Source organism: Hibiscus syriacus, unplaced genomic scaffold (genome assembly GCF_006381635.1).
Source record: "Hibiscus syriacus cultivar Baekdansim isolate YM2019G1 unplaced genomic scaffold, ASM638163v2 tig00110556_pilon, whole genome shotgun sequence".
In the NCBI taxonomy this organism is placed as follows: Eukaryota; Viridiplantae; Streptophyta; class Magnoliopsida; order Malvales; family Malvaceae; genus Hibiscus; species Hibiscus syriacus.
The window spans coordinates 4,900-22,726 of NW_024062779.1; the positions used below are offsets into that span (position 1 = coordinate 4,900).

The 17,827-nt window shown below is 33.2% G+C and overlaps 1 protein-coding gene, 1 long non-coding RNA gene and 1 pseudogene across 2 annotated transcripts; all 3 read left to right on the forward strand.

The window, feature by feature from the left end:
* Window positions 1–1,883: 1,883 nt before the first annotated feature.
* Window positions 1,884–2,583, forward strand: LOC120131492 (annotated as a pseudogene).
* Window positions 2,584–2,796: 213 nt separating this feature from the next.
* Window positions 2,797–15,267, forward strand: LOC120131620. The gene is made up of 3 exons (XR_005516933.1): window positions 2,797–2,810; window positions 9,864–9,867; window positions 15,091–15,267. It is a non-coding gene; the product is annotated as an uncharacterized LOC120131620 (long non-coding RNA).
* LOC120131619 (1-aminocyclopropane-1-carboxylate oxidase-like) lies at window positions 13,564–15,266 on the forward strand. Its single transcript, XM_039148572.1, has 4 exons — window positions 13,564–13,756; window positions 13,891–14,117; window positions 14,210–14,543; window positions 14,740–15,266. Exons 1-4 carry the CDS (start codon window positions 13,649–13,651, stop codon window positions 15,028–15,030), a joined length of 960 nt encoding a protein of 319 aa, XP_039004503.1. The 5' UTR covers window positions 13,564–13,648; the 3' UTR covers window positions 15,031–15,266.
* Window positions 15,268–17,827: the final 2,560 nt, after the last annotated feature.

The following is a 17,827-nucleotide window of genomic DNA, read 5'->3' on the forward strand; positions in this document are numbered from 1 at the left end:
CAAATGAAAGAAAACCAAGATGAACAAAGCTTGGGTGAAGATTTTATGTTTGTTTTGTATTAGTCAATGTACGTGTTCTGGACAAGTGGATGAGTGGAGTGTGTCAATCGTTCAATTGAATCCGGTAACTTGTGACGTGCCGGCACACGGCAGATTTGCAAGCGAGTGCTATTGGCGTGTAAACCAACTCTCGAAGCTTCTAAAGCTAAATTATCTCTCTACCAAGACAAAACTAGGAGAATCCAAAAATTTAAAGAAAAAAAATTCCAGAAGGAAATTGATGGATTCCAATCAATTTTTTTGACAGACTTTTGATAGGTGGATGGATTGTACTTAGAAAAATGATGCGGTGGTGAGAGAGGCGGTGACCGGAATCGGTGTTTAGGATTGGGAAGAGAAAGTAAAGAGACGACTATGGTTTTGCAAAATAGAAAGAAAACTAACTTGTGTATTTCATTTCAACTTAATCCAGCCCAATTGATACATATTACAATTATAGATTACGCCCAATAACTGACTAACAAACTTCAGCCCAAACAACTTAACTGCTGCTTGCCTTCTTGTATTGCCTACGTTTGTCCACTCCAATTCCAATATATCTCGAGGCTTCACCTCTCTTTGCTTGTTCGCAAGACACAACTCCAAGGCTACACCAAGACGACGTCGTGGGTCCCTAAACTTCGATGGAGGACTCACTTTGGTGATAATATCAACATTTTGTTTAGATGAAGTAACAAAATTAACAATGAATTGCCGTTTTCCAAGTAAAGGAATACCCATTTAAAAAATAATTTTTTTCTAACAATTTAACATCATAATTTGAATTATTCTAACTCTGATCATACGTATTAGCAAGGGTTTTAATTATAGTATACTCTGATCGTGGACCATATTTGAGGTAGGAGCTGTGCAATATTAGCAAGGGAAGGGAGAGAACGTAAAGATGCCTTTTTTTCTTTTGGTATTTGGTGGCTTCCATGTGGATTGCAGACTCGGTTTCTACTGATAAACCAATCATTTTTTTGTTTTTAATTTGACTTGCAACCCATATAACCAGTTGAATGTCTGCATAGGTTTGTAAACAAATTATTCTCTTAAGACAGTTTTAATCTCTCAAATGCAAAGAGAGCTGGCTGGCAGCTCATATGAGGAGCTTCCGACTGGCAGCTAATAGGAGCAAGGCTTATTTAGTATTTCAATTCAATTTATCTCCATGCTGTTGTTTTACAAAAGTTTTATTGTTTTGAAATTAATATTTAAAATAAGAACTTTTGATTTGGACAGACAAACTAACAAGAAAGAAGGAAAGAAAAAAAAAGGAATTTTCATGCAAAATGAAACATTTGGCAATGGGAGACGTAGGTTGACGCAAACTCTTTTGACTTTGTTCTTAGTCGGCGAACAACAAAAACCTAAATTAATATAATCCGAATAACTAAATCCAACCACTTGGAACTAATCAAATTAACACCCCCTAAGTTCTGCCCTCTGCTCTATGCCTCTAACTCAGACACAATCCATCCCCGTAAAGAAATCTTTCAACTCCAAACTCAAACATCCAACCTTTTTTTCTGTTTATTTTCTCTTACTGGACAGTGGTCCCAACGGGAATTTGAAAAGCTAGACCTTCCGCAATGACGGAGGAGCGGTACGCTCTGGGAAAACAGTGTTTTTTTAATACCCATTTTGTTTAATTCTGTCATTTTCATTAGTGTGAATCAATGCCGGAGGTGGGATTCTCTTAATTGTATTTTTTTTCCGAGTAATAGGCTCACGGGACTTCCATGCTGTATGCCTCCTCCTTAACTATCTTCACTCTCCCTTTTCCTTCACTTAGAGACGTTTTTTTTCTCATTATTCTTAGTTGGTTGCCCTGGTGTATTCTGGGTTTTCTTTGCATTTGCAGTATTCGTGTTAATTACAAAAAATGAGTCAGCTCAGTGCGTTGTTGCAGGAATCGTTGCAGCAGGAAAGGGAAGCTAGGACAATACTGAGATTTCTTAGGGAACAAATGGACGGTGTTGATAGGGAAAGGAGGAGGTGGAGGAGTTTTAAGGAACGGCTGGGATTTAAAGTCATGGGCTGCTGTGGGACCACATGGGGATTCGGATCAATGAATACGAGCGTCAGAGACGGAGACGGAGACGGTGTGGTTGAAGTTGAAGAACGAGTGGACCCAAGTCGTAATCCGGATCCAGGTTGCATTAACCCAGCTCCAGTTTCGTCAGGCATGAACCTGGCCGAAGCGTTAGCGGCGGAGCGACATTTTCGGGCAGCGCCGGAACCAGAGAGAGATAGCGCGGGGATTAAGTCCCCGGGACGCCGCTCAGGGTGTCGTTGATGAGGCTGTTGGAGGAGGAGGAGGTGGAAGAAAGCGGCACGGAGATGGGGAGTGATTCGATGTGCTGCGTGTGTATGGGGAGGAAGAAAGGAGCGGCGTTCATCCCATGTGGACACACTTTTTGCAGGATGTGTTCGAGGGAACTGTGGTTGAATCGAGGGTGCTGTCCCCTCTGCAGCCGTTCAATCCTCGAGATTCTTGACATTTTCTAAGGATCAATTAGTTTTCCCCATTACGATGACGGTGATCATCACCCCTCATGACGAAGATAGTGCTGCTGCCTCGAGATCCTATGGCATGAGAAAAGGAATTCCATTTTGCTATAAAAATAACATATTCTACTCTAATACTCCTATACTATTATTACATACTTTAATGTTGAAAAAGTTGGAACTCTTATTTTAACGTGCACTACTCTGTTTGTACTTCTTTATTTTCCACTCTTCTTTGTTACCGAGTAATATAGTTCGTTTCAGCGGCGGATGCAAGACGTACATGAATTTCAAAAAAAATATATTAATTTTTTATTAGTTTTACTTTGAAATTTTATTTGCATCTATTTGTGAAATTTTTTATATTCATATATGTATCTAGTGTCTGTACTAAAAAATATTTCTAAATCTATCACTGATTCAATACCCCTCGTCCACAGTGCTACAACATGTGAATATTAATTAATGGCGTGATCTTCTAAGAGTTATAAGGTTAAGTAATAATAGAGTTAGCTTACTTAATTACCTGAGTTACTAATTGGATACGTTTTGGAAATTGATTAGAGTATATCTTACTTTAGAACATGTTTCTTCTCAAAATTAATCTTTCACATTTGGATTGTCATAAAAGTTATCAAGAAAGTCTGTCTGAAAAACGTTTCTAAATTGTAACAAAACCACTTTTTTTAGGTCTACGAGACTACGACTGTCCAAAACTATCCAACTCATTGTACTTGTACTGTAATAATGCAAAGATTTGAATGTCAAAATAATAATTATAATAATAATAATGCAAAAGATTTGGACCTTTGATAATTGGAAATTTCTGGTGCAGATTGCAGGCTCAAAAACTTAACCTTCGTTTGTTTGAACCATGCCCTATTCTACTATAGGCCCAGATTCGTTAGAGTCCAATGTAGGTAGTTTGAGCCCGTGATGGCAGGCTAATGCCCAGACCCAGTTCGCTCAAAAAGGAAACATCTATATCGTATAAGATAATCTATTTTAATTTATATATCCTTCCAAAAATATAACCTGAAGCTTAAAAGTGAACCTTTGATCTGTGTTTAGACCCGTACCCAGATAGGAGATGTTGACTGAAGAGTTAACTTCCAGTCTGTTAGAGTTGGTTATCAGAAGTGATTAGTTGGTTAGCTTAGTTAAAGGTGGTTATCCTTGTAATGCACTTGTATATAATGATGGTGTACGTTCTATAGCAAAGGAATGGAAATCGATTATCAGTTTCAAGTTACATTCTTCTATATTCTCATTAGGAGAAAGCAACACGGCTTCTTCCTATTCATATATGGGTTGTTAGAGGAGTTAACATCAACCAAGAAACTAAAGCTGATACATCAACCTCTACATAAGAACAGTCGAGCATCGATTTGGTTCGAAAATGACAAAGCATAACCAAAAAAAGAGTGAAAGAAACAAAGAACAGAGAATAATCAGATCTGTCGTAGTCTCAGGGAAGGAACATTTATGAACGTATAGCGATGACGTGCATGATCCCAATATGGAAAGCGATGGTGCAAATAGGCATTCACCATGGATATGCACTACAGCTTGATTGGAAAACATTTACGTTTGGACACATTATTGTAAAGGGAGGGAAAGCATATTATTCCAATTGATAGAATTATAATGATCGTTTTTTATGAGATAAATGTTTTTTTTGTGCAATAACTCAAATTCGAATCAATAACATGATATATTTGAGATGTCATGTTGGATAATCAAAACAAGTAACAAATTTAAATAGTTCAAATTTGCATCGTAAATATCAAAATATGTCTCAAATCACTCATGTATACCAAAAGTATATAAATTAAAACAATTATATAAAATTTGGAGCTCCACAATAAGTTAAATGTAAATTAAAAACAATATTAGAATTAACAAATTAAAGTATAGAAGGTCCGATAAATACACGTACTCACAAACATAAAACAACGTAATGTACTTTGATCAAGGGTGTTGACAATCCCTCAACGATAGTTCTCCTCAAACACGAACACAATATCTACTAACATGTGCACGTAAATAATATAAACAATAAACTTTACAAAGTAACCATTTTAAAAAATAAAAAAAATAAACTTTACAAGTTCGATGGTACACATCTACTCTATTATACTTTCTATAATTTATAAACATAACCATAGTATAAAGGCACGACGTATATATTTTAATATACATCTCAACCAACAAAGTTTACTCTATTTTTAATAAGGATATAAATAGGGACGTAGTCAGGATCTTAACTTGAGGGGCAAAGTATAACTTTTTAAAATTAAGGGGTGATTTCATAATTATTCCATAAATATTTAAAATTTATATATAAATTAAAATAAAAAAAATGCTTGGGGGCACAGCCCCTCCCTATCCCTTAATAGTTCCGTCATGAATATTAAGTGTATAGTTTCAAACTTAGCATAAGTTTTTTTTTTCAAACAAACAATTTACATAATCATATTATAGGATATAATCCAAAACCGGACACCTTGATCTACTTGCATACAGTCCTACGTTACTAAGTTGGAGAATCATAAATATATTTCAAGTCTCGTATAGATAGATATTACACTTAAAAGTCGCGAATAATAATATTACAATCCACGTTACACACACATCACCACTAAGCCATGCACACACTTAGACATAAGTCTTTCTCACATACTCATCCTTGGATTGGAGCTTTCATGGATAGAAATATTAGGGTGTCTTAGCCATTCTCAAGTCTTATGGAATAAATGTAAAGAGTTTAGAGTTTTACGAAAGTTTTTTAACGCTTTCTCTATTATGGGTGTCAGCACTTTATCGATACTCTCGTATAGGTAGAGAGTATCGATATCAAATTAGCATATTGGAATTGTTCAAACTTTCTCAGTTTTGATATTGACTCTTTTGATATCAATACTAGATGAACAATACTGATATCAAATGAACTACTATTGATACTTCGTTTTATGAGTTTATAAGCTTACAATTTTAGTGTATTAGAAAAACTTTCTAAGTTTAAACTCTCTTCAAATCTTTAAGTAGGTTCACACTTTAAATATGAAGGTGAGTTATTCTTGAAGCTATTGGAGTGTTAAAGATGATATTTACCTATCCTAAACGATAATGATTGCTTTGGACAAAAAAGATGAAGTATTTTTAGTGTTCACAAACTAGGATTTTCAAAGGTAAAAGATGAGTGAAAGAGTTGAGAGAAAAATTAAGAAATAGGGATGATATCACGCATTTAATTAAATTCAATATTCATTTAAAAAATTGGTTCAATTGCAAACTTAGCCATTTCTTTTTTTATCATCAATTCAAATATCTCACTTTTACAATATTTTAGGCCTACATTTCATCCAATCAAACCTAAACTTGGCTTAATGAACCCCAATTGCTCTAATTTATTGATTTATTTATGACTCAGATTTTCGTATGAATGTTGACTCAAATACTCAAGTTATTACATATTGTAACATATAGAGCAGTGTCAAAACTTGATGAAAGAGTTTGGCTGCTTGTTTAATCTTCTTTAAGAAAAATAAAGGCTTAAACTATTTTTTAAATGGAGGTTTAACTAAAAACTTCAATACTTTTGAGAGACCTAATGAGAACTTTTAAGAATTTGTAAAAGAAATTTTAATTAAAATAATTATTTTTAAAAAAAAAATAAAATAAATTTTTAAAAAAAATTGAGGGATAAATTATTTTTATAAAGAAATAAAAATAAAGGATCAAATTCTAGTTTTCCAAAATTTTGAGGGAGCCATAACTCCTCTAATCCCCGTTACTTTTCTCCACTAATGCAAAATGCCAATGTCAATAGCGAATCAACACAAAAAGCATCTTTTATTTTTTATTTCAGTGGTGGGTTCATTCCATTAGCATTAAAACACAACTTTTCAATATTTTGTAGCATTGGAAATCTCTTTCGTCTTTTAGGTTAAAATCTTTCTTTGTCATCAAACTCATCCATAAACCATCCGTTCTTGTCTCCTTGACGTGTGTTTGATTTCATTTTGAAAGCTACTACTTTCATGGACGGGTCGAGAAGGTGACTGGGTACAAGCGTTCTCTAAAACTTTAAAATTATCATATATTTTAAATTATTTTTATGTATTTTCTATTGAAAATTTATTTTCGTCCTTCTAGAGTTTTATAAATTCATCTCCTTCTAGAATTTTAGAGGTTCGTCCCCTAACATAAAATCATACATCTGTCTCTGACTATTTTTACAACATCGAGTTATTCTATATGTTCTTTGTATGTAAGATGATATATGATCTTAATTTTAGGGATTGTATTTGATGATATTAATAGTGCATTTGATATATGATATTAATTTCATAATTTTTTGAAGATTATTATACATAATTTTTTATACATTATCAATACAACAAATATATATTTTTAGTTTTACTATATATCAATTATGATTTTTACTACAACGATAAAATTATATATTTAAAATATAATATAACAATAATAGACATAAAATATATATTATACTAGCGCATAATTATAGTTTAAAAGTCAAGATTACATCTATTCACAAGCAAATCAAGATTACATGCATTAACAATACCATATCTTTTCAAGAAATTATTGACACCATCTAGACTTGCACAGCACCATGCTACCGGCAAAGAACAATAAGAATGAACCAATCCCCGTACACCTTCAGGCTTTTGAGTCAACTTTACAAGCGTTTATGATCTTAAGAATTTTCATTTTGCATTCTTCTTCTCTGTTAGTGTGTGTGTATATATATTTATATATATATGTATATGTGTAGGTGCGTGTAAGGAACATACTTCCAAGTCGAAATAAAACAAGCCAGAGTTTAGGTACGGACATAAAATTTTTTGAAAGATAATATTTATAAAATATTAGTGTGAATAATTATTTGCGATGATATCGATTACAAAACATGGATATGGCGCAATCAAAGCTGTAGGGCAAGGAGTAAGTTCATCGAATCTGGAACTCCATCCAGCGCCAATTATAATGGACCTTGGCGCACGTAATATATAAATATTATATATTGCATGTGACATGATCTTTTTCTTTCTTTTTGGTATCAATATTGCTTGACCGTTGTTCTTAATTAATTTCTTCCTAAACATGTGGATTAATATTGTAAATATAAACACAAATTGAAAAATTACAAGTTTAATTATAGAATCGTATTTTATAACTTCTTGATGCGTGATTATCATGCATGTGTATGTAACCATTGAGTGCTCTTGGAAAAATCGTATAGGAATTATTATACCTTGGCTGGACTTATTACAATGTTTAAATGGTTGTAAATGATGTATGCTTTCATGATTGAGCATATATACGTAATATAAAGCAAGGACGCTGAATTTGGTCGTGTGTTATTAATTAATATCCACTCAAAGAACAATAACCCTAAAGCTGGCACTATAAAATCAGTTATATTTTTCCCTATGATTATAAATTTATATTTGATCCATGATCAATATGTCTATATACTATATATTATAAATTTATATTGATTCATGATCAATATGTGTATATAAAATTAGTTTTCAATTGAAGTGGGGAGAGAATTGGATTCATTTGTACTGGCTACTGCAGTTGTAAAGTAAAATGACGTAGGTCCGACAAACAGAATTGAAAATCCTTTGCATGTAATAACAGAAGTTAGTGACATCTAGCAATTAAGCACAGGTAATAATAGAGCTTTAAGGAATTTGAAGATGGGACGTCGTCGCATGTGATTAGTGACATGAGAGGTCCAGTGTGGGAACGAATTAATTGAATTCAATAATCAATATTCCTAGTGTGTAATTTATATAATAGGACAGAGACAAGACAAAACCCACGACCTCGGTTCTATGATATCTTTATGTCGTTTATATTTGTTTCATTATCATTTCTAACTACGACTTAGATAACTAAAAAAATTATAGTATTCACGTAGGAAAGTAGGTTGTTTTTCATTGAAGGAAACCTCCCCCGTTCCTTTAGGTTTAGCTTGAAATGATTGATGTTGTTTCCCCATAATTAAGGAGAAAAGAAGAAGAAGAAGAAGAAAAAGCCAAGAGTGTAATTGGGGTGTATGTATCTTTTATCTTTCATTTACACATTCATGCACGTAAAATTAGTAAACAAAATTAATTACTAATAATATCGTTTTTAAATTGTTAATGTAATGAAATTTTGATTATGTTATAATTGTTTTTGCCCGTTTAACTAGTACTCCAAGGTAAACGTGTACGTTTTAACATTTTTTATATTCTTGGGTAAACTACACATTTAGTATCTAAACTATTATTTTGGCCCTGTTTTAGTATCTAAACTTTTATTTTTTTTCAAAGTCATATCTAACGTTTAATTTTTATTTCATTTTAGTATATTGTCATTAAAAACTTAACGAACGGGCTGACAAGGTATAGATCTGGTGGACAGACGATTAATCCGAACATTGGACCACAAGAGAATGACGAGTTGGCCAATATAGTTCAATTTTAGGCTCATCATATGGTTGACGACGGAGATCGAATAATGAAGAAGTTGAATAATTCATCTTCGATTTGGAGAGATTGAGGCATTTTTGGGTGATATGAAGATCGAAATCATGTTAAGGGGTCGAGAAGGCATGGACCGGAAAGTTTGGGCTTCATCAGTCCACCGATGCAACGGTCGACAATTGTAGACGCGGCGGTTGGCGAGCTCGTTCGTTAAGTTTTTAACGACACAATACTAAAATGAAGAAAAAAAACTAAATGTTAGATATGTTTTTAAAAAAGTTGAAAGTTTAGGTATTGAAATGATTAAAATCAATAGTTTAGGTATTAAATATATAATTTATTCTAAAATCTTTTACTTAAGTGGAAATAGAACTACGGGAAAAAATACGAAAGACCTCAAATAGATTCGGAAATTGAAGAATAAAGGTACTTGGCTTAATGTATGATAGGTCAAGTCACATCAGTCGACATTGAAACCTTTACAGCATAAATTAAAAGGCTACAGTATTAACATTTACACTGATCGATTAATTAAGGATACAGTAAATAGTAAGCGTCTTATTAGTCAAAATAAGAGAACAATAAAAATTAGAATTTTAAACATAACAATATAATTAGGACATGAAGAAAGTATGGCTTAATAAAAAGGAATATAAACTTTTGAAAAATTATATTAAAATTTTATGAGGATACACAATTAAATTACTAATAAAAAAATAAATTATATAAAAAACTAAAATTCTAAGAGATATTATAGAAACAACATTATTGAAAACAAAATATAAAAAACTATATGGTGAGGAGTGGAGTGTCCAATATTTTAATTTTGTGGTATCTTTTTTTATTCCATGTTGTTGCCAACATAAATACGATTCACGGAGTGTATTCCGGCGGCTTGATACGTGGGGGCGTCTCCGTCTTTTCCTTATAGCCTTGTCGATTGCCTTTACTATCTTTTTCATTTGAGATATATTATAGATATAGCACCTTGGGACTTATTCAGGACATTAGCGTATACCCTTAATAGTGTCAGCTATGAAATAACATTATCCAGATATATTCAAAATTTTATCATTCAAATTTTATTTTAATCATATTTTAATTAAAAAATTATTTATTTATTTATTTTTAAATATCATTTTTGTCAATTTACCGTTATCTTTATAGTTGTTATGATCTATTTTTTTGTACTGTAAATTATTAACACGGAAGTTGCATATAATCTCTCTTTTTTCTAATGATTTTATCATCTTTATCAATTACCCTTCTTCACCATCTAACGATCTCTCACCAGTCATCACCCGTAACAACAATAACAACAATAGAATCTTGGTCCAAAATCAAAAACAGAAGCTTATCGAGAAAAGAAAGCAAAATCAAAGAGAGAAAGATATATTTCCTTATGATGGATCTTTGAAGATCAAAACCCCCATTTAAAGATATTAATGATTGAGAGTATCTTCTTATGGTGTGGAGCAGCGTCTTTTCATTTGGGTTGTATGACCGTATCTAGTGACACGTGATAAAGATTGGTGGATAATAATCTGAAACGTTCAATGCTAAATATGTAGAATTTGAGGTATTTTTGGTAAAACGAGTGTTACACTCATGTTTAAAATGGTAAAATGACCTTGACGAAAAATGTTGGGATTTGTCGGTAACTGAAGATGACAATTGATAATGATCAAATCAATACGATGATCGATCGCAACAAACGGTGATCAGAGTTTGGATTAGTTCAAGTTGAGAGAGGAGCGAAGAGTTATAAAAGGAACAAAATAAATAAAAATGACTTTTTTATGGATTTAAACAACATCATTTTTGTGTGTGTAAGATTTATTTCTTTTGGAAGGATCTAAAACACTATCATTTTGGTGTAAATTGTTATGTCATCACAATATTTGTGGTTTGATGATGGTGTTGTGCACAAGAAATTAGATTTTAAAACCGAGAAATTAAATTAAAAAAATTAAATTTAATGACCAAAATAAAATTGAGCGATAATTTCTTAATGTCCATCAGAATTTGAAAATTTTATTAGAATAATGCAGGTAAGAGGGGTATCTAGCTAACGATGCCTTTTCAGAGGTTACATCCCATATTTTAATTAAGTTGGAGCAGGAGGATTTGTGTTGTTTCCTATCTAGCCTTTCATGAAAACTAGTGTTCTACTTCAATTTGATTTGGAATCCTTCAGTATGAACCTCTTTAGATATCATGCTTGCTTCTATTATTTAGACATTATAATCAAGTCTTTGATTCACAATTCCGACTCAAAATATGAAACAGAAAACTATAGATTAAATATAATTTAATTAAACTATGGTAGGAAATTACGAGTTTGAACAAAAAAATGGGGCGTGCGAGAGGGAAATGCCCCTCGGGGTTCGTACAAGACACGGACAGCCACAGGGTAGCAAGGGAAGGGATGGGCGATGGGTCCTCTCGCTTTCCCCCCACTAAGAATGTTATAGATAAACTCGCCCAAAAGATCATCCATCATGCCCGTCAATTCAACACCAAAACTTGGTAGTTCCAACTCCAACAATGTGTTGCGCCACCAGTCTTTTGCAGATGGGCGACCAACCTTTGCTATTATATTCTTGTGACACATGATTTTGTCTTTTATCTTCACCTTTTTTTCAAAATTTAAGGTTAAAATACATAAATGATCTTCGATTTTGATTTTATTTTATTGAATTTCACGAGTATTAAAGTTATAGAAAAAAAAAGTCTCTTGGGGTATCGTTTTGTTGATTCCCTTAACTACTAAAAGTTATAAAACAATCACTCAACTATTTATATGTTCTAAACTTGTCATTTTTCGTTAAAAGTTTGACGGTTGTCTAAGTTAAATGTTAATCTATTGACTATGATATGATAAAATCATATTTTAATGATGTCTACTAGGATCAATGCTCATTTCAAATATTGACTCGACAATATAATGTTTCAAGTATTGATTCAATGACATAGTGTAACGAACATATTAACGTCTAGATCAAACAACTGTCATTTTTTTAACGAAAAATGATAAGTTTGGAATATATGAATAGACGGATGACTGTTTTATAATTTTTAATAGTTTGAGACTCAATAAAGTAACACCTTGTAGTCAATGAATCATTTTGAAACTTTCAATAATTAGGGGACTCAACAAATTAACATCATATAATCAAGGGACTATTTGAGTACTTTACCAAAAAATTAATTATTTGCTCTTACTTTCAAACATTTATTATGATATATGAATATAATTGTTGATGATAATAAGTTTATCTTTTCGGTGGTTTGACTATTTATCTTGTTTAGTTTTGTTAGAAAGTTGTAATCGGTGAGAAGACAATCATTTATCGTGATATGTAAAAAAAATGATTTGATCATGGAGGATGAAGAAGACAATATATAGACTGAAAATGTTTTTCAACCCCTTTTTTAGTTTTGGTTGAAGCATTTATAATGACATTTAGCGCGTGTTTTAGTTGTATGGATATCATGATTATTTTCAGACAAATGGATTAGACAGACAGAGACAGAACACAATAAATATTAGTTTTGAAAAAATTATAATTTTGATCCTTAAAATTTTTAAAAAATTTAATTTGGCCCCAAATATTTTTTAGGAATTTATATTAAGCTGTTAAAGTTTTTAATGTTCTTAATTATACCCCTCTCATAATTTCTAAAAATTCTCATTAAGCCTCTCAAAATTTCAAAAATTTTAGTTAGACTCCAATTTTTATTTTTATTTTTTGAAAAATGTAAATTGAATCATTCTACCTTTTTGAAAATTTTAATTTTAACCTCTAAAGTTTTTAAAGTTTTAAGTTGTTCCCTAAACTCTATCATCAAATTTCGCCATTGTAGACTGATATGGTTATTAGAACTTGAAATATGTTCCGAGATTTTTACAGTGAGTCACTCCGGTGGCCTTAATGTGACACCACAGATCGGATCGAATTATCCGCATCGATTTGAATGGGTACATACCCGACTCGGTCTGACTCGTTGACCGTTGTTGTCCGTTAACTTTAACCGAAAAAATCAAAATTTTCGAAAAGTCAAGTCACGTTGACTAGAAAGCCAATATCAACTAATATGAACTTGCTCTTTAATAGGCAGAGTGACATATTTGAAGACCTTAAGCGATGAAAATATTAACAGCTTCAACGTATACGATTTGATGAAAAGTTGAAGGTTTCCGAAAATCATTTCCGGAAGCATAACAAGCTTATAAATTATTTATATACTAAACAAAGAGAAAAGAGTAATAGTTGTAATACACATCATTAATTCCTTGTATATGTGATTGTCAATTTACCATGATATATTTTGATAATGTGGAAAATTGGTTGCTTTGACAGTGACAGATATTATTTTATTTTAATAAAATTATTTACAAATCTAAATTTAATTCTGTACACACACATTTCCATTTTCGTCTTTTATTTTTTATTTTTCATTTCACCTGTTTTTCCCTCGTTCTTTGCCTATAAATTGCACTTCACCGGGCTCCCATATCACTCACGCCTTGAAACTAACACAGCAACACATTACTAGAAAAGCTTGGTAAGATCCCTGGATAAACAATGGAGCTCACTTTCCCTCTCATCGACTTCTCCAAACTCAACGGTGAGGAGCGAGCAACGGCCATGGAAATGATCAAAGACGCCTGTGAGAATTGGGGTTTCTTTGAGGTACTAAAACCTCTTAAATGTGTTCTTTAACGCTAAACCAACCATATCTATAGTTTACATCTTTTACTCAGTTGATTCATTCGTTATAATAATGCTTCTAATCTTTTGTTGTATCCCCCCCTCCCCCCGTTTAGCTGATGAACCATGGAATATCACATGAGCTAATGGAAACTGTGGAGAGGCTGACAAAGGAGCACTACAAAAAGTGCATGGAGCAGAGATTCAAAGAAATGGTTGCCACTAAAGGTCTTGAGGCCGTTCAATCTGAGATCAGTGACATGGACTGGGAAAGCACCTTCTTCTTGCGCCACTTGCCTGAATCGAACATAGCTGAAATTCCTGATCTTGAAGAAGAGTACAGGTCGGGGTTCACTTTCTTTTTCTTACACGGTGGCAATGATGTTTTTTTCGGGTTTATGTTTTAACTGACATGGTTCCTTTTTTTAACAACAGAAAGGTGATGAAGGAATTCGCAGTGGAGTTGGAGAAGCTTGCAGAGCAACTTCTAGACCTGTTGTGCGAGAATCTGGGATTGGAACCCGGTTACCTGAAAAAGGTGTTTTATGGGTCTAAAGGGCCAACCTTTGGAACCAAAGTCAGCAACTACCCTCCATGCCCCAAACCAGACCTGATCAAGGGACTCAGGGCTCACACTGATGCCGGTGGAATCATCTTACTGTTCCAAGATGACAAGGTCAGCGGCCTTCAGCTTCTCAAGGACGAACAATGGATCGATGTTCCTCCCATGAAACACTCCATTGTCGTCAACCTTGGTGACCAACTTGAGGTATACCAACCAAGCACCGGCCTTTATTATTTTACACTAAGTTTCAAGTGATTTGGATTCGGTAATAAAAAAAAGTACAATGGATTAATATATCCAAGTGGAAAACATAAGTTATTCCAAGCTGAGGAGTGGGGACTACTTTTTTAAGGCCGATTCCTTGATATATTCGATGACTATTTTTATTTGGTTGAACCAGGTAATCACCAATGGTAAATATAAGAGTGTGATGCACCGTGTGATTGCTCAAACAGACGGCACCAGAATGTCCATCGCTTCCTTCTACAACCCGGGCAGCGACGCTGTTATATATCCAGCACCGGCTTTGCTGGGGACAGAAGCGGACAAATCTGAAGTGTATCCCAAATTTGTATTCGAGGACTACATGAAGCTCTACGCAGGTCTGAAGTTCCAAGCAAAGGAGCCAAGGTTCGAAGCCATGAAGATCATGGACTCCACACTTGACTTGGGTCCTATTGCAACTGTTTGAGTCATCTAGTGACTGAAAGAGAAATGGGTTTTAACTTAGCAGTGTGTTTCTATTAATAAGTTTAGTGAGTGCTAGCAGGTGTGGATCTTACTAGTTTAAATAAGATGACAAAGCTTGGACTATGAATTCCTCTGTTATATTTCATGTCTGGTTGCTAGTGGCTGTGCTTTGAATCATATGTTTTGAGTTGCACAAGTGACCGAATTATATCTGATATGAAAATTGTCATTAAGATTTTATCTTGGCTCTATTAGGGTTTTATAAACTGTTTGGTTCTATAAAATTTTGCAGCACTTGATGAACAACCCCGTTGGGGATTTGGGGAAAGAAAAATGAAAAAGAAAGCTAAGATTTTACCATTGCCAAAAGGAAAAGCACTTTCATGAGCAACTGGTGTCAAACGAAAAGCACTCATATCATATCTCCACTTTTGCCGGGAAAAAAAGGAATGATTTTTATCAACTTTCTGTCAGCCAATCGGGCAATGCATATTAATGTTGCTTAGATAACAATACAGAGGTGAGATAATCAAGGTTAGAGCTCCTAATATCCACACAAACTCCAATCTCATTCAAGTGGAAAACTGACCACCGAATCCACTAAACTCGATCTCAGCAAGATTATAATAAAATAACGTAAAAACTTTTTTATCGCAAGCTATAATCATTGATCTCTTCCTGTCTTCTCGACTTAACTAATTAATTTCCTTCTCTTAGAATGGAAAGGGGCATCTATACGACCATGGTTTACATGTTATTTAAATACTTCAGTTTGACTCTAAGGGTGCATTTGGTTCACGGAATATAAGATTACCAGTGGGAATAAAATATTACTAGAGAATAGGATTACTGGGAATATTGTATTTTGTGTTTGGTTGATTTAGCAGGAATGTAAGATTACCGTGTTTGGTTAAACGAATAAAAGATTATTGGAATGTATATTTGACCAAATTGTCCTTATTATATATTTGTTTTTTAACAAGTTGAAAAATATTTATATATTTTCTTTAAAAAAATTAAATTCATAAAATTTATATAATTTTTTTACAAAATTAAAAATATAAAAATATTTAATGAAAGGGTAAAATTTTATTTTAACCCCTGAACTTCATATAAAATTTTAATTATAGACTTTTTTTGTAAATCTAAAATAATTTAAGGATAAATTTGTAATTTAACCTTTGTAGAATTTTTATTATTCAATGACAGAATAAGAATATTTTTGAAAGAAAAAAAAATTAAGGGTATTTTAGTCCAAAACGCCGGTAATCCAACAATAGGAGGTAATGACATTCCCGATAATATATCCAAAAAATCCACTATTGATAATGTAAGATTACCGGGAATAACATTCCCGACCAACCAAACGGGGGAATGTGGATTCCATTCTCATGGGAATCTCACATTCCCTAACCAAACACACCCTAACGGTCTGCTTCAAACCTGTGTTAGTGTATAATACTACTAATAAATTTCCTTATCTGCAAATTTGGCTTTTCAATCTGAAAGCCAAAAAAGGAAAGGGGCAGAGCAATATTTTAGAAATAACTCAACCCTTATCTGCAAATGACAAAAAATAACATGAACATTTGAGATTAAGGGAATCAAAGTTCATAATTCAAATATAAACATGTCACAGTTTCCAACTTGCCTCTGCACCAGTTCATCCTACTTTTTTCCTTGGCCATCATTACTTGTTTCTCTGTCCCTTGGTGAGTTAGAATCTAGATGCGGAACATCATTATTAATCAGAATCAAATAAAATGCTTCATAGGCCTATTGACAAAACAAACTCAGAAACATGTTCGGATTAACAAGCACATAGTAAATCCAACATCAAATTGCTACTTGTGTTTATTCGCACGGTTGGTTGTTATGCCGGGAATATTACGAGGGGTGAAACTCCCCACTTTTACATACATTTGGTTTGTGTAAAGAGTTAATAAGTTATCTGTAATTACTACATATGTTTGAGTAATCATTGCAATTTATGTATCATAATTGAGGTCCACTATCAGTATAAAGTGCAATCCTTTCTAATAACAAAAACTGGCGTCCAAAAGCTCACATTACACTAGCCAGGAACTGAAATCGCTATCAACTTATTGCTTTTTATTGCGAAATGGCCTTCAAATCTTCAATCATGTATAACAGGAAACCTTCCTTCTAAGCAGGGAAGGTATCCAAAATCTTAAAAACTTATATTTAAGAATCAAAGGCAATATGTTGGAACTATGTAATTTTCTTATAGACCATATATACTCTATACATCTCATCTGTCACTATGTGTAGTAGAGTCACATGAGTGCTTCATCCGGTTCATTCAACTGTCTCGGTTTGCTTCGCTTAAGTTGTAAAAGATTTCTTTATACAGTCTACAATGCCTTCACAATCTGCTTCACAAATCATGCAATCCGGCATGTCTTAAAAGCCATCTTCATATGAATGAGGAGACCGAAGGTTTCCTTGAGTCTGACAGGCCTTCATTGTCTTGCAATGTTCAGCTTCATCATCTCTGATGTTCACAAACACATCGTACAAATTATCTGTGAATGGACATAAAAATAAAAGCACGTTTGTCAGTTTGCATCAACAATTTAGCAACAATATTCCTATAGATTATTGCCATACCCCATGCAGGCACTTGCCAGTTCAATGACCTGAATGGAAGTTGTAACAGAAAATTGGTCTTTATGATTACTACAACAGACTTATGCAGTACTCACACTCATATACACAACACCAGATCTAGTTAAAGCACGAATTTCTAATTAACAAAAATCCAATCTATTACCTAT